The sequence below is a fragment of the Rhinolophus sinicus genome, chromosome 12 (assembly GCF_057876585.1).
Source record: "Rhinolophus sinicus isolate RSI-liver-muscle chromosome 12, RSI-T2T, whole genome shotgun sequence".
Taxonomy (NCBI): domain Eukaryota; kingdom Metazoa; phylum Chordata; class Mammalia; order Chiroptera; family Rhinolophidae; genus Rhinolophus; species Rhinolophus sinicus.
This window is the reverse complement of record NC_142512.1, coordinates 38339302-38363212: the sequence shown is the minus strand read 5'-3', so window position 1 is coordinate 38363212 and position 23911 is coordinate 38339302. Positions and strand designations below refer to the sequence as shown.

The following is a 23911-nucleotide window of genomic DNA, read 5'->3' as shown; positions in this document are numbered from 1 at the left end:
CTGGGGTGGTGATCTCCTGCTGGGCACCCTTTAGGACTGCCTGGACCCCACCCTTTCCAGCTGTTTTCCTTAGAAGCAGAAAGTCCCCTGATCTGCCCGAGAAAGAAGGAGAAAAAGCAGGAAGAGGCCTGGATCTCATTACAAACTGTCTAGCTCCGATTCAGGGGAGGGAGGGTGCCTTGGGGCTGGAGTGCTTATCCTCTCTGGAAGGCCAAGTCCAAAGGCCTCCTCCTGCCCCTCTGCATGGCAGCCAGTAGGTTGGGGGTGGGGGAAGGACTCTGAGATAAAGTACTCTCCGAAGAGCCCGCAAAGGTGGTGTGGGACGTTTCACCAGGCCCATTCACCACCTTAGCACTGACCTTCCCCCACTTCTCCTGTTAGCTCACTCTCAGGGGTGGGGAGAGTGGGGGGGTGGGGGGCACGGGGTGGGGGTGGGGGTTGTGAAAAAGCAAGAAACAGCATCCCATCTGGACCAGGAAAACAAGGGTAGGGGGCAGCACTCACGGGAAGAGAAGCGAGCAGCCTGGACCCTGGGAGCCAACAAGGGGAAAGGGAGAGGCCCACAGTGGGCAGTGGGGGGGTGACACCTGAGTCTGGGAGTTGTGAAGCTGGGGGACCAGCATGTTCAGACTGCTGGCACAGCCCTGTGGCCAGGCTGCCTCTTGGGTGTCCTCACTCCATCCGCAGCCTCTCAGGACTTCCTGAGGAGCTGAGGAACCCACTTAAGAATCGCTCACTGACAAAAACTATGCTATGGGGGGTGGCAGGAGGGAGGGAAAAAAATGAGCCATCCTTTTCTCTCATATTCTTTGGCCAGGGTAGAGTTTGAGGGGTTGGGAGAGGCTGAATATGCTCTAGTCTCAGCCACAAGAAAACCAAACACACAAAAGGAGGGGGTGGTGAGAAGATAGAGGAACTCACATATTTTAAGTGGCTTCTCTGGGCCAGGTACTTGCTGTACATAAGTTACATACTTTAATTCTCAGAATAACCCCATAAGTATAATATAACTAGTTTCATTTTTAGATGAGACCCACTGAGCTTAAGTCCCTTGTCCAAAGGGACACAAGTGGTAAGGACAGAGCCTAAACCTCCCCTCCCTGTGTGGTCTCTCCCGATGTAGGGCTTCTCTTCCTCCATGTTCTTGTCGGTCTCTCCACATTCTTTCCCCTTCCCACTCTGCCCAGAGCAGAACTTGACCCATGGTAACAGACAGATCTTCCTGGTGACATGTCGGTAAGTAGTGCCCGCATTTTAGCCACACGCCTCTGCAGTGGGGCTGCAGATTCTTGTTTCGTTCCAGGAGGGCTCTGCTGGCATCAGTGCCAAAGCGGTTTCCTTTTCATTGCATGAATGTGTGTCAAGGATGTGTCTGTGGTTTCAGGTGTTTCAGGGGCTGCGGTGTCCACCGTTATTCTTCAGTGGGGCAGTGTGGTGTGCTGGGGGGAGAGCACACTTGGGTGCCAGACCGGCTGGGGGGGTCAGTCATGGTTTGAGTGGGAGGAAACAATTCCAGATTGGGGAATAAATAAACGAAAGAAACGTAGATGAGAGATATTTTTTAAGCAGCGACACTCCCCCATATTCTTTATATAGGAGGGTGAGCAGAGGGATGGGACACCCATCAGCTGCACAGGATGCCCTCTCTTTTATGGATGCCCCTACTGAGTTCTACTGCCACCTTGGGAAACTTTCCTCCAAACCACCTTCAGCTGAATGAGAAAATTATATCCTCACCTACTCTGGGCTTCTAGTGACACAAACCCAACTCAAACTAGCTGGGAAAAGGGGGTACATTGGGGATATTGAAGTAGCCCACAGAGCCAGAAGAAGAGGTGACAACTGGTAAGACAGGGACCAGGGCAGGTCCTGGGACTCCAGAGCCTGGAATGTCACCAGTATGACCTGCTTCTCTCCATGACATGGCTTCATTCTCTGGCTTTCCGCATGAGACTGGAACTGTGGCCATTCACGGACTCCTAGTTTGCATCTTCTCAGCTTCATTACTAGAGGGCAAAGGGTCTCTTGGTTACAGTTGAAAAGTTCCAGGGAAGGTCTCTGATTGGTCCGGCTTCCATCAGATGGCCAGCCCTGGACCAATCACAATGTTGCCAGAAGCAGGGTCATGGAGGAAGATGGCAGTTCCTGCAGACCACATGTAGGAAGGGGCTGGGGGCAGTTCCCCCAAAGGGAATTAGAGAAGCAGTCCAGAAGGAAGAAGGGGTGCTGGGGTGACCAAACACTAAGTGGCCTTTTCCCTTCATGGAGAACTCATTCACAAAGTTTAGTGGCTGGCTGCCTGCCTTTCAGAGACAGAGGAAACCCGCCCCAAGTCATAGTTCTTAGGTGGGAATGGGGGTGTGATGTGAAATATCAGAGCATCTCAGATTGCCATTTTAGGAAAAGTCTTTTCATCTTCATTTCCAGATTTTTTCCTCCCAAAGGTGTTGTGTGTGGCAGGTGTTTCTGTCTTTTCACCTTACAGACAAGAAACTGGGCCCTAAGGTTATCCAGCGTGTCAGGAGCAGAACTCAAATCAGAACTTGGGTCTCCTGGCTCTGAGATCCTGTAAGAAGTTTCTGCAGGGACCAAGGCAGGACAACAGCCTGGATCCAGGCCCTGAACCTCACCCTGGCCTCCATCCGGGAGGGGAGAATTTCTTCTAGTTCAGCCTGTCCATCCGCAGACATGTACAAGGTGTTCACTGTAGGTCAGGTTCAGGACCAGATGTTCACAGTCTAATGCTCCCACCCTCCAAATAAAACCTAATGTCCACACTAGGTGGTGAGTGCAGTGGGAGGAGGGCACCTGGCCTGAGTGGGGAAGAGAAGGGAATGGTCAAGAGGGGCTGCTCAGAGGAAGTGGCCCTTGAGCTGGATCTAGAAGGATGAGCTGGACAGGGAGAGAAGGGGTGGAAATGCATTATGGGTCAAGGGAGCAGTAGCTGTGAAGCCACAGAGGCATACGGGAGTGTGGGATCTCCTATGTCCTGACCACAAAGCTCTCTTCTCAAGGTCACCTCCTGTCCTCTTGTGTCCTTGCAGCACCAACATCATTATCCTAGGTTGATGGGTGTCTTTTTTTGCCCTCAGTTCCACTTGCTACAACCTCTTTCTTGCCCGTCTGTCAGGCTCCCAGGTATAGCCCATGAGATGCTCCTAACAACAGGCTCTGCCTCTGTTTCAGAATCTCGGCGAAGGGCCATCTTTGAATACCACCGTGTGGAGCTGGATCCCAGCACAGTCACCAGCACGTCGGCCGTGGAGTTCACCCCATTGCCAAGTAAGTAGGGGTGGTTCCCAAGGAGAGGAAGAGGCGTTCTGCTGTGCTAGAAAGAGCTCTGGAGTCAAACAGTGCCTTCCACTGACCCCTGTGTGGGTACAGCCACCTAACATTAGGACCTTCATTTCTCATCTGTCACATGGGGCTGACACCACCACCCTTGGTCAGGGTTAGAACCACAGTAGGGAGAGTTGAGGACGTAAATGGCAGCTCTGACACTAACTAGCACATCTCAGGCCCAGAGTGTGGTCTGTGCTTGACAAATACAGCTATTGTTATTAACACATAATTGAAACCCAGGAAAGATGTACCTCTGAGGACTTAAACTGAGCACCCAGGAAAAATAATCCAGGAACTGAATTGATCCATAAGTTTAGCATGTTATTGTCCTGAGAGGCGAGGTGATGCTGGAGTCTAGGCAGAAGGCCATAGAAGGATTTCGCCAGCCGTTCTCCCAGCACCGTGGGGCCTCAGCCCTCTCCCCCCTTGGTCCCCCCTCACCTAAAGTTGAAGGCCCCCACGGCCACGGCCCCAGTTGCTGCTGTGGATCCTGCAGGATCAGGGTTGGACGTTCTTCAGGATCTGGTCGGAGCCCCTGGGGGGTGTGAGGGGAAGAAGCACCACACTCCCATTCTTATATTTTTAAAGAACGTTTTAATTTCCTCTCCTGTCTCACGATCCCTCCGGCTTCTGAAGCCATGGCCTTTCCCTTGCGTCTCTCCTTCCTTTCCTCTTCCCAGGGGGCTCACGGAGCAGGGAGCGGAGAAAGAAGAGGAGGAGGTCTCTTCTCCAATGCTCCGCTGCTGTCTCAGTCGGGCCTCAGCATGTGTCCTCCCTTGGAAAAGAGGAAGGACCCAGACACTATGGGGTCACAGGGCTGGAAAACGGTGTAGGGTCACAGCCCCACGCCCACTCCAGCCACCCTCCCTCTAGTCCAGAGAGGCCTGGGGCCTGAGAACCAGCGGTTCCTCAGGGACTGGTGGGAGCAAACCTCAAGTCCTAGGACTTGAATACAACTTCATGTGGGAACAAGGACATCCAAGGACAGGGCTAACTTCCCAGGGCAGAAAAAGTGAGCCGTCCTGGGAATGTGTTTCTGGGCCACTGTTTGTACATGTAAGCCACTTCCCACACCTCTAGTAAGTTTTGTGAGCATTTAATAGCACGCAGGACATCTGAAATGCAGAAGAGAAATAAAGGTCAGTGGGTGTTATGAACACCTCACAAGGCTCCCAGGATTTGTTGTCAGCTTAACTGGAGCCATTTAAGGGGCCTCCAGTGTCACTAGGAATGACCAGGCCATGGGCTCCCATGTGGCTGCTGCTGGTGGGCAGGGGGCAGTGCTACCAAGGTTATGACTGAAGGCCCTGGGAGCTTTGCCCTCAGAAAACTCTGTCCCCCAGCCCAGGCTCTCTCCCTTACCTTTGGGTCAGGAAGAACTTAGTCAAGATTCTTCCAGAGGTGTGGGCCATCTCCAAGCCATTGCACTCTGTGGCTGGTCCCTCTTCTAGAAGAGACTCATGAAAAGGTGGTGTGGGGTGTGGGTGGGTACTGGGATACGGGTACCCCACAGAGGCTGAGAGCTGAAGCTCTTGGCTCAGACAGATCTCGGTTCACACCCAGAACTACCCCTCTTAGCTCCATGACTCTCTCCAAGCCTCAGTTCCCTCCTCTGTAAAATGAGGTAGCAATAGCATCTATATATCGATTCTAGAAACATGTAAACTGACTACCACATGCCAGGCACTGCTCTCGGCCTTCTGGATACACAAGGGGACAAAATAGCCAGAGCTCTCGTTCTCAGGCCAGGCCGATCTCTGCTTATTTCCTGCCCGTGGTCTTCTATTCACCCTTCCAGGGCCTGCAAAGCCCTGGCAGACGAAAGGACACGGTGCCACCTACAGACAGTCCCTCCTGCAAAGTGACTTCAGGTGACCACGCTGTGCCCACAACAGCTTTCCTCCCATTCACCAAGGGCTGCTTCCCAGCTGCCATCTTGTTGGGGGTCCATAGAATGCAAATTGGTTCCCTAAGTAATGGATTGCGGTAGAGGCCCAGGAAAACTCACATAGTGAAGAAATGAGTGTGATGTTTGTTGAATGAGTGGTCATATTTCTGTATTGTTAGTTGTCACCTCTTGCTGCTGTCAACGTGCTCTGTTCAGCTGCTCATCTGATGAGCCCTTCTGTTGCGGTTTTTCTGGGGGAGGGCCTGTCTCTCCTTGTAAGAAAATGCATGGGCTTTGTGGCAGCTGCTTGCCACTCAGAGGTCGTTCTGGTTCACTTAATTGGGTGGTATTCGATTGCAAGTGAACAACCCTTAAAATCCAGCCCCCACGCCTCCTGCTCCCCGGGCCTCCCTGCTCCTCTGCCCGGCTGGTGCCAGAGGGGTCTGCACACCCACCAGCAGCCTGCTCCCACTGACTTCTCTGCCCGCTGACTGCCCTGCTCAGGGGCTCCTACATGTCCCTCATTGTCATTTCCACCACCTTCCGCCTCTCCAGTCTGCCCAGCCTGTTCCTGCTCTGGCTGCTGCTGGGAACACGCCTGGGGTGTTCTCCTCCCAGGCCTCTGCGTAGAGAGGGCCGCCTGCTTGGACTTCTCCCCCAGGAGAGCTGCCTGTTCGTTTCCTCCCGTCTCTCGGTCTCTGCCCAAGAGTCCTCTCCTCAGAGGCCTTCCACAACCTCTCTGACTAGAACACATACCCCATGGTCATTGCAGCTCCCTGTTCTGCTCTACTTTTTCACAGCCCTTCTCACCACCGGAAACCCCAGTGTAGATTTATTTGTCTGTGTATGTGTTGGCCGTCTCCTCCACTAGACTGCGGGCTGTCTTTTATCGTTCGTCGTTCGTCGTTGTATCGCCAGCACCTGGGACAGTGCCTGGTTCGTGTCAGGCACTTAATAAATATTTGCTGGAGAATGAAGGGCTGGATGAATGAGTGACTGAGTGGCTGATAGGGATATTGACAGAAATGAATAAGACCACAGTCACTAACAGCAGGTAGCATTCACTGGGCTCCCCATGGGGCCGGCACTATTCTAAACCCTCCAGCCTTTATCTCGTGTCATCCTCACACTCTACCAAGCCCATAGCATCACGATCCTTCTTTTATAAATGAGGGACTGAAGCACCAAGAGGTTAAGTAACTTCCCAAGTAAGGTTTGAGCCTGGATGAGCAGAGATGCCAGCACACCCCCTGGGGTAGCCCATTTCCCAGAGGAGAGGAAGAAGGAATGGAATTACAAATGCCTGTTTTACCCTCACAAACTCAGGCGTCCCTGGGAGGAGGCGAGTGAGGAGGTGAAGAGAGGCCAGGAGTGGGCACTCGGAGACAATCCCTCCACCTGGACTGAGTCAGAGGCGGAAATGAGTTCTCCCCGCCAGCATTGGGTGGGGATCAAACCAGGATCATCTTTAAAAATTCTTTTCAGTGATTATAGACACAAAAGTGTATTATAAATATTACACTTGCTAAGAGACTAGATCTTAATTGTTCCCACCACAAGAAGAAATGGTGATTATGTGGCATGATAGAGGTATTACTGCAATGGCAAGCATTTTGCAATATAAATGTATCAAATAGATATGTTGTCCAGCTGAAACTTACACAATGTTATACATCAATGTGTCTCAATTAAAAAAAATCCCTTTCTACGCTTCCCAGACTAGGTGAGATCCCTTTGTACACGCCTGGGGCAGCCTGTAATTCTCCTTCATAAACCTCATCAAAATAATAATTACACGGTTATCTTCGTGTGATTATCTGTTTGATGTCTGTCTCCCCAGATAACTATAAGGCCCAAGAAGGCAGGAACCAGGTCTAACCGCTGACTCCCCAACACCAGCTCAGGGCCTGAGAGCCTGGTGACAGAAAGAAGGAAGGAAGGGAGAGATGTGAATCAGGGCTGGACGCACGTGAGGGTGGTGTTGATGACCTCTAGGGTCCTCGAGAGTCAGACCCCACAGTTCTGTAAGGACCCCGCATTCAGGAAAGGTGCACCTGTTGGAGGCCTGTGCGGGGCCTGGTGCTGACAGTCACTGCCTTCTCTCTTGCAGCCTGCCTGCAGCATCAGAGCTGTGACACCTGCCTGTCCTCGGACCTGACCTTCAACTGCAGCTGGTGCCATGTCCTCCAGAGGTTTGTGCCCAGATTGACCCTCGGGGTCCTGCCAGCAGAGTGTGGAGGAGGGGCAGAGGGGAGCACAGCTCCACTCCTTTCCTCAGGCCTCATGCCAACACGAGGGCATTTCTGGCCGGTCTACTCCGACCATAGGACAAGAACCTCACAGAAGTGAGTTTCTCCTTAGGGTTTTGGCTGATCAAGGTGACGTTATGGCAGGGTTCTTGTGCTCACGCGAAGCTCTTGAAAGACTTTTCAGAGATTCCAGCTACTGCAGCTCCCTCCTCATTCCTGGGAAGGGTGGTTCATCCTAGGGCAGGCCTTCTCAGAGTGGTCCACAGTTGCAGGCATTCTAAAATCAGCTAGGATCACGTGAACATACAGCTCCCTGGGACGCGCCCCGGCCCCTGCGTCAGGAAGCCCAGGAGGCTGCATTTCAACAGAACACGCATGAAATCTGCTGGCTCCTCAGACGGGGTGATCCAAAGACCCAGTGCTGTTGGGTGAGAGCTCCATGACCCCAGCACACCACCCCAAGATCTTTTTCAGGCTGCAACAGGGTTTCCTGAAAACTAGAGGTGTGGAAATGTTAGGCTTCTGTGGACAGTTGGGCAAGTTACAAAGCTGTGTTTGCTTAGTTTTAGAAGCAGAGAAAATTCTGGATGAGATGCAGGTTCAGGGATCCATTTCTTAAATCCAGCTCATCTTCTACTCCTTGTTCTGAAATCATTTCCTCACAAATTAGACTCAGAAGTTGAACTCTGTTCTCCTGCCCAAGATCAGTAAATGGCAGGAGGAAAAAAAGAGTAATTTCTTTGCGGACAAGGGCTCTCGTGTGAGTGCGAAGCCCTGCGAACTCTTGAAAATTGCAAAATCACAGAGTCCCTGAGTTCCTTGCAGCTGTCATGCATCTGTCAGTGTTTCCTTTGCTCCTTTCCAAAATCTTGGTGTAGAAATAGAAGCCACTGCCTTTATGGATGGTCGCCTCACACACAGGACTCAGCTCTGAGCTGGGAGGAGATGGGGGCCCTCATCAGGCCTCCCAGGTGTTCCTCCCACAGCTCTTATTCACTCTTCTGGCCTCAGTTTGCTTTCCCTGTCAAATGGACTGGAGTTACATGGTTTGGAGAGACGTGGGTGAGGAACACGCTGCTGTTTTAACTCCTCAAATACCAAACAGCATTTTTGCAAAGTTTTCAGGGACCTTCCCATGAAAGGCACAGAGCCTCAGAGAGAATATACAAGTTAGGCCCCAAGTGGTTTCTTCCTGGACTAGAGCCTTGCAACGTGGCCCATCTTGTTCTCTTTCAAGTTTGAGAGCCACCATCTCAGTGTGGGGAGAGAATCCAGATGACCTCAGATGAGCCCTGGAATCCTGAGGCTGGCTGCCACCATATGACTCAGCGTCTAATAAGAGCTGAGCCATGAGAACTGCAAAATGGGTCAGATGGAAGCAAACCCTCGCACTGACACAGCCCCATTTAGCGCATATGCCTACTCCCAGAGATCATGACAGTTGAATGAGGTTGGTCAGGTTGAGGGAGGGCAGGGCGTTGGGTGTAGACACTGCCTGTGCTGTGGTTATGTCAGCTGCAGGGCGGAGAGGCTTCATGAGAGCGTGCAAGGCTGACGTGGTTCTGGAAACCTCCAGTCCACAGATACCCATGGACCTTGGCTCACCCCAATGTGCTCTCCTCTTTGCCAGTTCTCTGGAGCCTCAGCTGCAACTAAGAGCTGACTCCAGGTCCCTAAAATGCCAGAGGGCAGGGCTGGTGCCTTGGGGCTGGCCATCATGGCCTCTCCAACCAACAGCTGCTGGCACTCACCATGTGGGATCTCTACTACCCTTTCCCTTCCACCTACTCTGCTCTCTGCAGCCTCCCAGGGCTTCCCCTCCCTGCCCTGGACCCGGATCTCATTTAGACAATCTCACTTACCATGGCAGGTGTCTTCCTTTCATCCCACATTGCCTCCCCTCCCCCCATGGCCCATTTTGGAGTCTAAGGGTGACCTTAACTCCAGGATTTGACTCAGGAAATGAGGGACATAACCCTTGCCTTCCTGTGCCATTGTGAGGGTCCCATGAGGTGGCATAGGGGCAGCAACTGGCTGGGGCAACAGGAGACACTCCATAAATAGCCATTTCTCATGCCCTTCTTCTCTGAATTCGGGTTGGTTGTCTCAGGGCTTAGAATGTGATGCTCTTAGACCTACATCAAAGGCTCAGACCTTGAAAGAATCAGTGTGGCCTAAAAGAAACTTTAGTTCCCATCCTCCTCAGTAGTGGGCATGAAGGACCTGAGAGAGGGGAGTGTGGCTGGCTCAGTTCAGCCGGGCCTGCTGCAGGAGGACCAGCTCAGAGGCAGCTTCGGAAGGAAAGGCTGACAGTGCCTGGAAAGCCTCAGCCCTCAGCCTCCCAGGACCCAGGCAGGTGGCAGGCAGTTGCTGATACAGAAAGTTAACTAGCTATGAATTCTTTCTCAGCACGGGTGGTGCATGATACTATCCTTTCCATACAGATAGATGGCCCTACACTTGAGTAGAGCTTGGTGGATTCTCCTGGCACCAGAGAGTGAAGATGGGAAATTTGAGTGTGACACCACGGAGAACACTCTCTGGTTCATCGTCATGCCCCCCACTCCTTCCCTAGGGAAGCGCTTGGCGTCTTCCAGCCCAGCGGAGCTGCATGGTGTCCTCTCAGGGGACCCTGGTCAGCCAGTTGTCAATCTCTCCCAGCCTGTGGCAGGACCCTCATTTTTGCCCTTTAATGATCACACAGGAAGATGTTGGTTCAGCCTGCTGAGGCCCGTCTGCTCCCAGCCTCTCCTTGCCAACTCCAGGCCCTTCCATAAAAGAGGGGTCTCAGTGAATGAACAAGACTTCCCCAGATGAGAATGTGTGTGTGTGTGTGTGTGTGTGTGTGTGTGTGTGTGTGTGACTTCCTTGAATTCTTAGCAATTTCACAGCTGCTCAGAGTCAAGGGGACCTGAAAGGTCATTAGAGGTCATGCTGTCCATCTAGCCTCATACACATACCTGTCCAGGCAGATGTGGCCTTGATTCTTGGGAGCCGGGTCAGAAAGAAGGTGGACACTCCATAAACGTCTTGCCCTCCTGCTGGAGAAGGAACAGAGAAGCCAGGAGGGTCTCATTCCTGATCCCACAGCTGCCCAGTGGTCTTGGGGAGCTTGACCAGCACTGAGAGGCTAGCCCCTTCCTCACCATCATGGGAGAGCTATAGGGAGAAATGAAAGGGAGGGCTTCTCTGTCAATCCTCCCCACACCTCTGACTTTTGGTTCCCCCTGCAGATGCTCCAGTGGTATCGACCGCTACCGCCAGGAGTGGCTGGCCTACGGCTGTGTCCAGGAGGTGAGAGGCTTAAGTGAGCCAGGCTGTGGGGTGCCGTGGGGCTGTGAGCAGGCCCCTTGCCTGGGAGCTCCTCTCATAGTGTCCTCAGCTCTTGGTGAAGTTCTTCTCTCCACCTGGGACTTGGAGCCTCTGGGAGGCTCTGCCCTGGTAAAATGACTGCTGGGCCTCCAGCCTTGAGGCTTTTGAGGGAGGCAGTTTCTGGGATTGAGGAGGGTTGCTCCAGGCTCCTCCCATTTAGAATCCCATAAAGGTTCCTTCTCACTGCTGGACTTTTCCAGAATGCCCCACACTTTGATTCTGGGTGGGGCGTGTCCTATTCCCACCCCTTACATTAACACAGGCAGACCCATTCATCTATGCGTCCTTTTTCTTTCCATCTCTTCTTGCAAAGCAAGCACATTGTGTGTGCCCATCACTTCATTGCGCGCCGCCCTCCACTTGCTCTGATTTCATCTTAATGTGACCCCAGGAGCCGGGGGCCAGTGTCCCCACTGATCACAGCAGGAAAGTGAGGCTCAGAGAGGGTTAGTGACTTGGCCTGCATCTCACAACTGGTGAGATGGTGAAGGTGCCAGGGCCAGCATTTAAACGTAAACCCCCAGACCCCACTGCCAGGCACTCATCACCGTCCGTTTTATTAGGAAGGCTGCGTGAGCTGTCTTTTTCTGGCCTTACAAAAAATCTTATCCAGCAGCCCACTTCTGATGTTGGCTGTTGGTGAATGCACAGATTTTCTGTATTTATTTAAAATTGGTATCTCTGCTCCTTCCTTGAGGAAGGATTCGAAGCAGCAGACAGATAAATTGCCCTGTAAAATAAGATGCTTACTTTCAGGATAAAATGGAAGGCTTATAAGCACGTAGGGCCCAGCTTTGGTTAGAGTACCATGCTTTGACCATGCAGTGGAATCTTACATTTTCTGGCTGCTGAGGGATAGAAGTGCCCCCACCGTCCTCATTTGTGTGGCATGCCCACCGGCGAGGCTCTGTCCAGGACAGCCCTTCGTCTCTCTTCCAGGCAGAGAGCAGGACCTGTGAGGACTTCCGGGATGAGGATCAGTACTCGTCCTCCCCCAACAGCTCCTTCAGCCCCTTTGATGACGACCTCAGCACCACCTCCTCCTCCCTTTCCATGGACAGCCTCACCACAGAAGGTACGGGTGGGGAGGAGAAGGGCAGAGAAGCCAGGGAGAAGGGTTTGTTGCCCTGGTGTACCACTGTCTCTGATGGGGATTACCTCGGGGAATGAGAATCGCCCCATCCTTTCCCAGGTGAGGGACCTGAGGCTCAGAGAACTGGGATCCCTTGCTGGTGAGAGCAGAACCAAGTTTAGAATGAGTGGACTCCACGCCCAGGCTCTAACTGCTATCCTGGCCCACGTCAGGGCTGTGGGATGGAATTCACTGTGGCGAGGGGAAAATGTTTCGTCCAACCCAGGGCCCGGTGTTTTATGTACTATTTTAGTTAATCTTACTAGCGATCCTCACCGAACCTGTGAGGCCTTCTCCCTGTAGCAGGTGTAAACTCAGTCCGCACACTCAGAGGTGAGAGGACTGCCTCATTTTCCTATACTTCAATCCTGGCTCTCAGCCCTCACTCAGTATGAGGAATCCCACCGCAGCCCTTCTGGGCCTGGGCTCCCTGCCCCTGGGACCTTGTGTGGCAGAGGGTCTGAGTAGGGCAGCTGTGACCCTCCTGGTTGCTGCTGATCCATCCCTGCCTTTTCAGGCCTGGCTGTCCCTGGGGGCTTTTCTGCCATCCTGAGGCTTTGGGTCAATACTTTGAATCTAGGCTAAGACTGAGAGACTTATGGGCTCTTACCACCTCCCATGAGCCAAATACCTGCTTGACGGGGACAAATAGAAAGGAGGAAAGGAGAAAAGAAAGAAGGGAAAGAAGTTAATATTGTAAAACATTATTCAGCCACAGTCCCATTTTGTAGATATGGAAATGGGCTCATTAGGGGCAAGGTAGGTTACTCAGGGTTACCTGAGGGATAAGTTGTAGAATGTCCTTTCCATAGAGGCCCTGCCTTTCTAAATGCAGCCTAGAGAAGGAGAACTAGAGCAGGAACCCATGGGTCTGGCCATAGGGGAGTCATAGAAGAAAATGAAAAAATGACAGAAAGAGCTAACATTTGGGGTGCACTGCCCATGTGTCAGGGAGGGTGCTAACATGCATGCATTAATACTCACTTAGTTCTCCTAACAATCCTGTATGTTGATGCTCTTTTATCCCCATTTTATAGAGGAGTCACTAAGGCTCAGAGAGGTTAATAACTTGCCCAAGGTCACACAGCCAGGAAGAGGTGGAGTCAGGTTTCATCTGGCTCCAAAAGCAGTTATCTTACCCCTCTTCTTGGTGCTGAAAGAAATAGAAAAGGGTCTTTACGGATTCAGGGAACAGGGAAAAATAGCAAAAGTGAACAAGCAAGGCAGCTTCAGATGGTTCCCATTACTCTAAAGTTGCCCAGGAATAGCAAGGAGCTGGTTAAAGCCTGGGTATTGAGAGCAGAGCTCCTGCTGGTGCTGTGGGGGATTAAATAAATTAAATGAAAAAGGAGCAGGAGGAGACCTTGCCCTCCAGGGAGTTAATAATCCAGTCCAGGGTAACCTTCCAATGAAAGGAAATTCCGCTTAAAATGAAGAACCACTTGGCCAGTCACCCCTGAGTTAACCCTGTGTGATTACAGCCTGCGTAGGGAGGCTTGTGGAGGCAGGTGAGGGACGTCTATCTCAGGTCCTGGGAGATGCTGTGAGTGAAAGGCATACAGCACTGCAGCCAGAGGTACCCCTGAGCAGGGCAGAGTCAGCGGGCAGAGAAGTCAGTGGGAGCAGGCTGCTGGTGGGTGTGCAGACCCCTCTGGCACCAGCCGGGCAGAGGAGCAGGGAGGCCCGGGGAGCAGGAGGCGTGGGGGCTGGATTTTAAGGGTTGTTCACTTGCAATCGAATACCACCCAATTAAGTGAACCAGAACGACCTCTGAGTGGCAAGCAGTTGCCACAAAGCCCATGCATTTTATTACAAGGAGAGACAGGCCCTCCCCCGGAAAACGCAACAGAAGGGCTCATCAGATGAGAAGGTGAACAGAACACGTTGACAGCAGCAAGAGGTGACAACTAACAATACAGAAATATGACCACTCATTCAACAAACATCACACTCATTTCTTCAGTATGTGAGTTTTCCTGGGCCTCTACCACAATCCATTACTTAGGGAACCAATTTGTATTCCATGGACCCCCCCCAACAAGATGGCAGCTGGGAAGCAGCCCTTGGTGAATGGGAGGAAAGCTGTTGTGGGCACAGCGTGGTCACCTGCAATGTCTTTGTAGGAGGGACTGTCTGTAGGTGGCAGTGTCCTTTCGTCTGCCAGGGGTAGATGTTGTCTGGGCTACAGTGGACTTTCAATGGGCTAGATTCGAAATAAGTTGATTTGAATCAAGTTAATTTTTTCCAGTGATGTTTAGGGTCATTTTTGATGAACCAATTCATTGTTTTCAACTTGCAGGAGCAAAACAGGCTCAGAGGTGTGTTTAAATACTCCTGAAGAAAGCATAGCTTTCTATTATGTCTATAACTCCCTGTTTTGTTTTGCTTTCAAATTTAGGGGTGCTTTTTGATTTCTTTATAATTATGTTATCGTTAAATGATGATTTACATGGTTCCAAATTCGAATCTACGAAAGCAGGCATATCCAAAGAAGTTCAGTTTCTAGTTTTCTCTCCTCTACCCTGTTCCCTCTTTCCCCTATAGGGAGCCATTTAAAAAAATTTTTTATAGTTTATTCTTCCATTGTCTAGTGTGAATTTTTGGTATTTCAAGAATTTCTGGAAATGAATAGCAGAGCAGGATGCCACATCCAGGCCCAGGCAGTGTAACGAGGCTGGGTGTTGAGGAGATCACAGTCTAGGGAAATAATGGGACCTGACATGCAGCAGAAACAGGTCCCAAATGCAATGGGACACCACAGAGGACACATCCATGTGTCCTCCAGGAAACAACAGGGCCAGGACTGGGGTGAGGTAAATGAGGCACTCAACACAGATATAAAATTTCAGGGGGCACCAAAAAAAAAAAAACAAACAAAAAAAACAGGCAATAATCGGGATAAATAATATTTTAATGCAATATTTGTAAAAACCAAAATTAATGCTAAAAATTCCATGATGAATAAAGTATCAAAATTTAAGTAAAGACAGGATCAGACCCTGCTTTACTTGTCTCACCCTCATCCCAGCCCTAACCCCTAATGCAGAGGGCAGTTCAGGGCTGACACTTCTGAAAGAGGAATAGAGAAGCAGAAGAAGGGTATTCCCTGCAGGAGGAACAGAATATGCAGGCCCTCAGAGACGTGCAAGCCAAGGCCTTGGCAGCTTGTTACAGCCACTCCTGCAGTCTTGAGTTGTGGTGAGTGACAGGAGGAAAGATTAGGGACAGATTACAAGGACCTTGAACACCTGTGAATAGAGGGGAGCCAGTAAACCCTTTAAGGTGATTCGGAGGGTGGAGGTGCTAGAAGGGGATGAGGAAAGAGATGCATGTTGCCGGCCCTAACCTGTGGACTGCTTAAAGCAGTCACCTTGTCATCTAGAACATTCTCCTGACTCAGAACTCATGCTTTCCTTTCCCCTACATGACTGCAGGAAGAACCACAGGAAGAGTCAATCACTGGAACTTATTTAGGAAGCTGCAGAACATACCTTGAGGTGGAGAGAGTGTTCTTGTGGAAACCTGCCCCCCCCACCACCACCCCCCGTTATACCCTGTGGGTGGTCTCCAGGCAAATCTGATCTTGTGACATATTCACCCCCTCCGCAAATCCTTCCTCAGTTTCCCATCGCCCCTTAGGAGAGCATGAAAAGTCCTCACCTTGGTTTCCTAGCAGCCATTCCCCCAACCCCCTCATCCTCTTCACCCTCCAGCTACACAGAACTGCTTTTAATTTCTCAACTGGCCAAGTTCTTCCTGACTCTGAGCCTTTACCCGTGGGTACTCTTTCCTCTGTCTGAAACCTTTTCTCAGCCCCATAGTTCACCCCTCCTTCATGCTCCCTTTGTCTGGTGAGACCCGCCAGTCAGAACTTCATTATGCTGGATTTTAATTGTCCCCCCCCACACACCACCTGTTAACTCCCTGAGGGCAGAGACCATGTCAATCCTCAGCACCTACTCCCACTGGTCAACTCATAGTAGATAGTCAGTAAGTATTTGTTGAACTAATGAACATGAGACTAGGAAAAGTTGGCTTGTTCATGGCCTTCTATCATTACATTGCTGTGTGACTTTGAGCAAGTCACCTCCCCTCTCTGTGCTTCAGTTTTCTTGCCTCTGAAATGAAGGGTTGGACTAAACCTCCCAGACCTAGAGTGACACCCAGACCTAGAGTGACAAAGACCATAAGAGTTCCACTAATCTTGTGCCTTCCCTCCTTTCTTTTGGAAGATGACACCAAGTTGAATCCCTATGCAGGAGAAGATGGTGAGTACAGGGCTGCTTGCCCCTCTTCATCAGACCTGTTGCCTTTTGGACCCACTCCCAAAGAGGGTGCAGCAGTCACCTTGCCTCTTTGCTTTTGTTCCTGGTGTGGGTGGGGAGAAAAACAGCAGCCTGAGCTTCGCAGAGAGGTCTGCTGGGTGGGAAGGCAGGGGACTTCTGGGCAGAGGCCCCCTATGTGTCTACATCTAGACATTTCCCTCCTCAGTCCGGAACCTCTTGTACTTCTTCTCCAGGCCTCTCTGCTCTTAAATATTCACCGGCCTAAAAGGAGTGAGAGGAGGAGGGAAGGGCTGCAAGGGCAGGCAGGGCGGTGTGGGGGCCTGTGGCCCTCGGCCCCTTGCCCCCATGGGCCTCACAGTCAATGAGGGCTGGAGAGCAGCTTCTCTCACATTAACCTTCCTTTGATTCCCAACCTGGGTTGGCAGAGAGTACACAAAAGTTGTCTGCCACAATTTTTATAGGGTGCCAGAAGGTGAGGTCGTCTGCCCCGGGATTACCTGGGAGAGTAACTTCCTCTCTGATGATATGAAGTGGCCCCACCCCCCCTGCCCTTCTCCCAAAGCCGGCTCAGGCCCTTGCTGCAACCACTGTAAGGGGGAGATAGAAATGCCTTCCAACTCCAGGGCCTGGGAGATCTGGGGTTCTAGCAGGAGAGGAGGGGCTATTAACGCAGAACAGTTTAATCTGGTCTCCTGTCGGAGATGGAGCCATTACACCTCTGTGGGTAGCGGGGGTGTGGGAGCCAGGTGGGGGTGTGGGGGTGTGGGGCAACTGGGCCACGTTCCCCTCGCTCTGTACCATGTGCTCGTCAGCACAAGCCCTGACCATCACGTCATCAGGGTCACCGTAAGCTGTGGGCTGGCTGATCGCCAGGTCAGGGGAGGCCAGTGTGGGGGCGTGTCACCTCAACTCTCCCACCTATTAGCAGATAGAGGCACTAACCCTGCACTGGCTTGCGGGGTGCAGGGTGCGGGGGGAGGGTGAGGAGGGGGGTGTAATTCCTCTCCTGGGTTTCCTCTGCTTGCAGAGAAGTAGGGTTGGGGAGGGCACTGATTTTGGATGCATGCCACATCCCCTGTTGACTCCCATTTCATCCACTAGCTATGTAAATAAGGTTAGACATTCCTGTTGTTTATAGGCTCATCTGTCTCTATTGTATTATCTCCACATCCCTTTAGGGTAGCAAGAAGAAGCAAATAGCCGCCCCAGGTAGTATCAGGAAGTTAGGCCTCTTAGTGGCTGGCACTGACTGTGTCCTTGGGCAAATCACTTGACCTCTCTGTATTTCCATTACCTCAGCCGCACAGGAAGGGTGAGACTGGATGAGTTTCCAGCTGGATAGTCTATGGAAATACTCAGTCTCCTCCTCGGGATCTATTTCAAATGCTTGGGAGGTTCTCAGAGACTGTCTGCTGCTATATTAGCCCTCAGAGGACCTATCTCATTTCTTTTACTGAGCTCCTACAATGGGTTGGCCATTTTTTCTAAAAGCTGAGGACACAGAAATGCATAAGACACCGTGTACGCCCTCCAAGAGTTCACAGTCTGACAGTGGACAGTGACAGGTAAAAATATGGTCATTTTGCTATCATAATACCTGACACTCCCTGAGCTCATCCAAGATACCAGCCATGGTCCTTGGTCCTTGACATGAATTCTCTCATTTTAAGCCCAGCAGGTGGTTGTTATTACCCTTGTTCTACAGATGTGATAACTGAGACACAGAGAGGTTAAATAATCTGCAAGGTCACACAGCCAGTAAGTGCCAGAGCCTGGATTGGAACCCGGGCAGTCAGCTTCCAGCTCCCAAATTCTACCATCACATTCCCATTGTGAATTTCTTCAGAGTGCTTATGTGGCATGAGTAGCAGAGAAGATTTCTTTTATGATTCTTATTAGACATTTGCACAGCTTTAAATGATTTTGGAAAACCACCTGAACCATGCTCATGATTCCACCCACTCCAGCCCCACCTTTTCATGTATTTGGTAAATAGGTCCGAAGGTTCTGTTGGCTTTCACCTCTGGGACTTGGTCAGAACCCAGGACTCCATGGTCCCCCCTTCTCTGCTCCACTGCAGCTGCCCTGCCCTAATGGTCTCTCCACAGGCCTTCAGAACAACCTGTCCCCTAAGACAAAGGGCCCCCCTGTGCACCTGGGCACCACTGTGGGCATCGTGCTGGCAGTCGTCCTCGTGATGGCCGTCATCCTGGCAGGGATCTACATCAGCGGCCACCCCACCTCCAATGCTGCCCTCTTCTTCATCGAGGTCAGTGCAGAATGTGGGCCCAGCTCCGCCGTCTTCTTCTACCTCAGCGTTGTCCCAGCTGTTCAGTACCTGCCTCTCCCTATCTCATTCCTTACCTGCCACCTGCCTGGCTCCGCTTCCCACCTAAGGAATCTTCCTCGATCCCATCTTGGCACATCTCACTCTGGCTCAGGCCCTTTTAGTCCCCAGCTCCCAGGGTTCTGCCCCTCAGAACTCCCCCAGCCCTCCTGTCCTGTCTGCTTTTGCTCCCCCACTTGTGAAATCAGAAGAGGCCCCGGGGGGAAGAAAGAAGGCCAAAGGTGCCACACATGCCCGTTTAGTGACTGTGCAGCCAGCCAGTCGCTAATGATTTATGGTCTCTCATGGCCAAATTTCAGGCCCGGTGCTTATTCAAAGCCATCACGGAGCTGAGGTGTCGTCCACTTTGGCTGCTGTGGGGTTTTTTTTTTATTAGAATCAACAAACCATAGTAATAATAATAATAAAAGTTGCTCTCTCTGGGAACTTTCATTGAGGATGCTACAGTTTTACGTATCTCAGAATTCAGAAGAACCAGCCCAAGGTACAGCATGGGAAGTGAGGCCCAGTCCCCTTCCCTCTGGGCCCCAGAGCTCAGCAGCCCTTACCCCAGCTTTCCGCTTCTCATCGCTTCTCCACAGGGCACAGTGGTGGCACCTCTGTGACCACAGTCTCCTCCACAGGGTTCAGGAGCCCACTGACATTGCCCAGAGGCCCAAGTGGTTCCCTCCTCTTTGTTTAGATACCCCATGTTTCTCGTGCGTCCTAACCAGTCATTCTCAGGTCTGAGCCTACTTAATATCATCTGAGGAACTACAGACCCCCAGCCACAGGGGTGCTGATGGGGCAGGTCTAAGGCAGGCCCAGGAATCTGCATTTTCTTTTTCTTTTTTTTAATCTGCATTTTCATAAGCTCCCCAACTGACTCTGAGGTCGTACCTGTACTGTCTGGAGTGTTACCTTGGCATTTCTAGAACCTCCCAGATCATTCTGTATCTCACCCACTTCCACACTTGCCATAGTCTCAGGACTCTACTCCGTATGCTGCTAAAGCTTTCACCTTGTGTCCTGTAGCCCACACACCTCAGCAAGTTTCCCAGTGGTTGAGGGATCATAGCAGGGAGGCCTCTGGAGAGAGGGTCCCTGAACTTCACTCGGCTTTGAGGCCCCCAACTGCCCTTGAAAAGAGTCTTAATGCTCTGCACTGTCCTTGGGGTGGTGGTCCCCAGTGGGTGAGGTCATGCCTGCTGACTCTGGTCTGTGCCCCCACAGCGGAGACCTCATCACTGGCCGACCATTAAGTTCCGTAACCACCCCAACCATTCCACCTACACGGAGGTGGAGCCCTCAGGCCATGAGAAGGAGGGCTTCGTGGAGGCCGAGCAGTGCTGAGAGCGTCTTGGAAGGGTAGGATGGAAGACCCCAGAGGCCCCAATAAAAACGAATCAAACAAAGCAGAGAAGCGATTTTTCTTATTCTCCTCTGAACATATCCTGGTTGGGAAGATGGGACAGTGGTTTGTGGTGCTAGACCTACAGTTTGGCCACCACACCCCAGATATTGAAGCAGGGGCCAGAAAAGCGACCACACTGAGTTTTTAAGGAACCATGACCTAATTTCATCCTGTTTTGATGCAAGGAGCTTTCAATGGTCTACTCTGTAGCGGCCCCAGAGGCCCCTCCCACCTGAAGATGGCCAGATGCCTGCATAGGACACAAGAGAAGCGAACTCTCGATCGGGGCTGCCGCATTCCAGGGTCCATAGATTCAAGAGCTGGTCCTCATGGCTATGGATTCGGCACATTCAGCCCCCGCTTCTGGGTTCTGGAAATCTGGAGGAGTTCTCTCCTTCTGTTAAACTAGTACAGCTGCTCTCAGCCCTTCGTCAAGCCACCGAACAGCATTCTATCATCCGAGGAAAGCCAAAGGAAAGGAGAGAAAAGAACTTGTGAGGAAAATTGCATCTTTAGGCTTTGCTCCCTCAACTTGCCCTTTCTGCTGAGAACGAGTACTTCTGCTTCGGACGTGTGTGCAGCCCGCGTCACGGGCTTTACCCTGGCTGTGCCCAGACTCAGCCTGGCGAGCTATGCGGGGCTCTTTATTCCAACAGCACGTTTGGTATCCATTGCACGAGTATTCACTGACCTCCTGTCAGTGCCAGTAAGTACCTCCAAGGGCAGAGTTTGCCTGATCATGATTTTTTCTCTTCCGAACCGGATTTTGATAGCTATTAAAGAGAAACAGGGTGGTTTATTGAGACACACCCAGCAGGGAACTTCAGTCGGAATCTGTTGAGAAGCTGTCGGTTGGAACAGAGGACTCTTGACATGGGAAGGAGGGACTTTCTATGTAAAACCTTGACCTGGAAAGCTGCTTCCATCTCCCAGTTCTGCTGGAAGTTTTTGGGGCAGAGAGTTTAGGCTCTCAAACTTAACCTCGTTTTAAGGGAATTCTGTCTCAGAGAGGAGTCAGGGCTGCTTCTGAAGAGGATTTAAAATGAAAATCCATAACTCATCCTCAGTCAAAGTAAAACATATCAGCAGTCAATAAATATTAAATCACAGTCTTTCCTTAGTCATGCCCTTTTGTGCATATCGTCAGGACCCTGCAAAAGAAAGAAGTTAGTCTGAATATACAGCCTGCCGAAGTGGAGGTAGGGAGTCCACAAGTAACCAGACACATCTAAACACTCCACGGGTGCTTTTCCAGATGCTCCATGGTTTATCCTCGATGAGGACACTAGTAATAATCAGAGTAAGAAACATGCTGGACCTCGGCTATCTATATATATATTTTATAAACCAGACAAGGAAGAGCTATGGGGAGGGTCAGAATTTGAGAAAGAAAAAATACAATGCAGCAGAGAGAACAGGCTTCTTTTCAAGCTTCGGAGGGACAGGAAGGTGTGTAACAGCTCTCTTAATGAGAGAAGCGCAGCCAGGCACTGCAGTGACCTGGGCTCCCAGTACTCCGGGCCAGCAGGAGGGCAATTTTTGTTCCTGCCTGACCAGCAAAGCATCTATGAACTTTATGTGTCTGAAATGACCAGTGGGGCAGCTTCTGTTGTGACCAATGCAGGGCACACCACCAGTTGTCCTACTCCCAAACCCAACATGCTTCTTCCCAGTGGGAGCTCTGCCAGCCATTCTGGATTCCCAAACGGAAAGAACACCGAGAGTGAAGAAAGGGGCGGTGACGCACTTAGGCCTCTGCCATAACCGGTGCAGGTGGGGAAAGACTACGCGGTGCCTCTGCTGGCCTTGTCAAGAAGCCTAGGATGACAGTGGGGAGGGTAGTGGAGAGGGCTGGCAGCAGGTAGCCTGGTTTGTTTACAGCAAAAAGGACTAAAGATGTGTCACTAAGAGAGGCTTCTAGACTTTAAGAGCCTCGGAGTCCTCAAGGCAAAACGTGTAGCCCGGTGCTCCCAAGAAACGGAGCCAGGCACTCACAGAGTTAATGCTGGGTCCCATCGATGCTTAGGACCTCTTGTGTTTCTTAGACAGACCCTAGAGTTTTACTCTAAGGTTTACAGCATGTTAGCCTGGTAGCTGGGGAGAGTGACGAGAAAGAGACATCGGGGTCTCATGGTCAGCCCTCCGCGTGTGGCTGACAGTCCAGGAAGGCAAAGTAGCATCTCAGGTGCTGTGCACCCACGGAGAGGGTATAGACTTCCAGGCCCCTCAACCCCACAAGCATATACAGTCTCCAAGGAAAGCAGGTGGTTGACAGTTCCTTTCCCTCTGTGGTGTCTCTGGGCACCTCACAGGGATCCCACTGGGACAGGACGCTCTAACCCTGGGCAATAGGGCTCTGGGGAGCTGTCTGCATTTTACCCAGACATCGGTAGGTCTCAGGGAGGCTCCGTTTTACACCAGGACTCTTAAGAGAGCCAACAGAACATGGGAATAAGAAAGGAAATGAGGAGGCTGAGGGTGAGAGGGGCCCTGGATCAGGCTGTGAGCACAACCTCATTCTTCTTTAATCAGTCACGCCTAGATTTTCGCACATGTCCGGTAAGGTCCCAGGGGATCTGATTCTAGAATGTGAGTGCATATGAGACCAGCCCTCAACCCCAGCACCTAGGAATGCCCCAGGTAGCAGATGGGGTTTCCAAGCTTGACTGACTGGCTACCTCCCTCCCGCCATAAATCAGGTATTACCTGCTCGGCCCAGCAGGCCCCTGACTCTGGAAACCACTTCGTCAGGTCTCAGCCTACAGCCTGAGGTTGAAAATGTCCTTTTGTCACTATTAGAGGCTCTCAGTGGACCTATGAAAGCAATTTTTAAAATTCAATGTGTTTCACCAGGGATCCCCTGTGTAATGTATTCCTGTGTGTGTGTGTATATATATATTTAGGCCCATACATATATATGAATACACATGCATGTACACATGTGCATTTTATTGCTAAAAACATTGGCTGAAGCTACAGCTGTGCTCAGCCTGTAGCCCGATTTGTTAAATTAAGACAGTGGCAAAGGCTGCCAGCCAACCACACTATTTGAAAAGCAAGGTGTTCACCGCTTGAGCTAGAATGTGAATGAGTGATCACTCATCTGGTTGTGGGCAGGGCTAAGCCCCTTCTCCGGGCCCTGAAACAAGTAACAGATCAGCAGCTGCACCCAGACTCCCTGGCCTTGAGAAGAGACACCAGGTAGAATCGCAGATAAAATGCAGCCAACCTCTCTTTCTCTCTCCATCCTCACTTCTCCTCCACTCCCCAACAAAAACCTACCTGAATTTACAGCACAATTAGAAGTTGTATGGGGATTGAGGGCATCCTAGCTGTCCTACATGCAATATACTCATGGATTTAGTGTGAATTCTCTGCCTGGATTCTCAGTGTTAATAATAAAAGGTAACATTCTTTTACGACTTCTGCTGTGTGCAAAATAAAGTGCAAAGGAGTTTGAGTGACATTCCGCAAATCACCACACATACCTTAATGTAGATGACTGACGTCTTCTGTAAGGACCTTCACGGAGGAGTACAGGAACAGCCTCCATCAATCTGCCCAGCAGGGGTATTTTCCCAACCTCCTGTCCCACCTCCAGGAGAAAGAGCCTGGAAAGAGACCCACCTATTTATTGATTTGGGGTTTGTCAAATCCCTGGAAGTAAACTTCATGGGTTTCTAATCTACTATCTAAAGTTACAAAATAAATCTGTATAAGTTAATGCTGCCACATTTCTGGAAGCTTTGCATTTGAACCATTTTAGCAGCCTCATTGTGTTTTCATTACTTTGCGTTTTTTGCTCACAAAACATGGTTAAGCAAACCAAAACAAAGAGAGAGAAAATATGAACTCCTCACAGCCAAAATCAGCTATGCCAAATTTCAGGCTCCAAACAAGCC

The 23911-nt window shown here is 51.0% G+C and overlaps 1 protein-coding gene across 2 annotated transcripts in view; it reads left to right on the top strand.

Moving 5' to 3' along the window:
- Nucleotides 1–23428, top strand: part of PLXDC1 (plexin domain containing 1) — a 62773-nt gene extending 39345 nt beyond the window's left edge. For both annotated transcript variants that reach the window (XM_074319668.2, XM_088802237.1), the window contains exons 8-14: nucleotides 3187–3282; nucleotides 7341–7422; nucleotides 10713–10773; nucleotides 11791–11926; nucleotides 16216–16251; nucleotides 18378–18538; nucleotides 19829–23428. In XM_074319668.2, the coding sequence (XP_074175769.2) occupies nucleotides 3187–3282; nucleotides 7341–7422; nucleotides 10713–10773; nucleotides 11791–11926; nucleotides 16216–16251; nucleotides 18378–18538; nucleotides 19829–19948 (692 nt within the window). In that variant the 3' untranslated portion in view covers nucleotides 19949–23428. The remainder of the gene's footprint in view (nucleotides 1–3186; nucleotides 3283–7340; nucleotides 7423–10712; nucleotides 10774–11790; nucleotides 11927–16215; nucleotides 16252–18377; nucleotides 18539–19828) is intronic.
- Nucleotides 23429–23911: the final 483 nt, after the last annotated feature.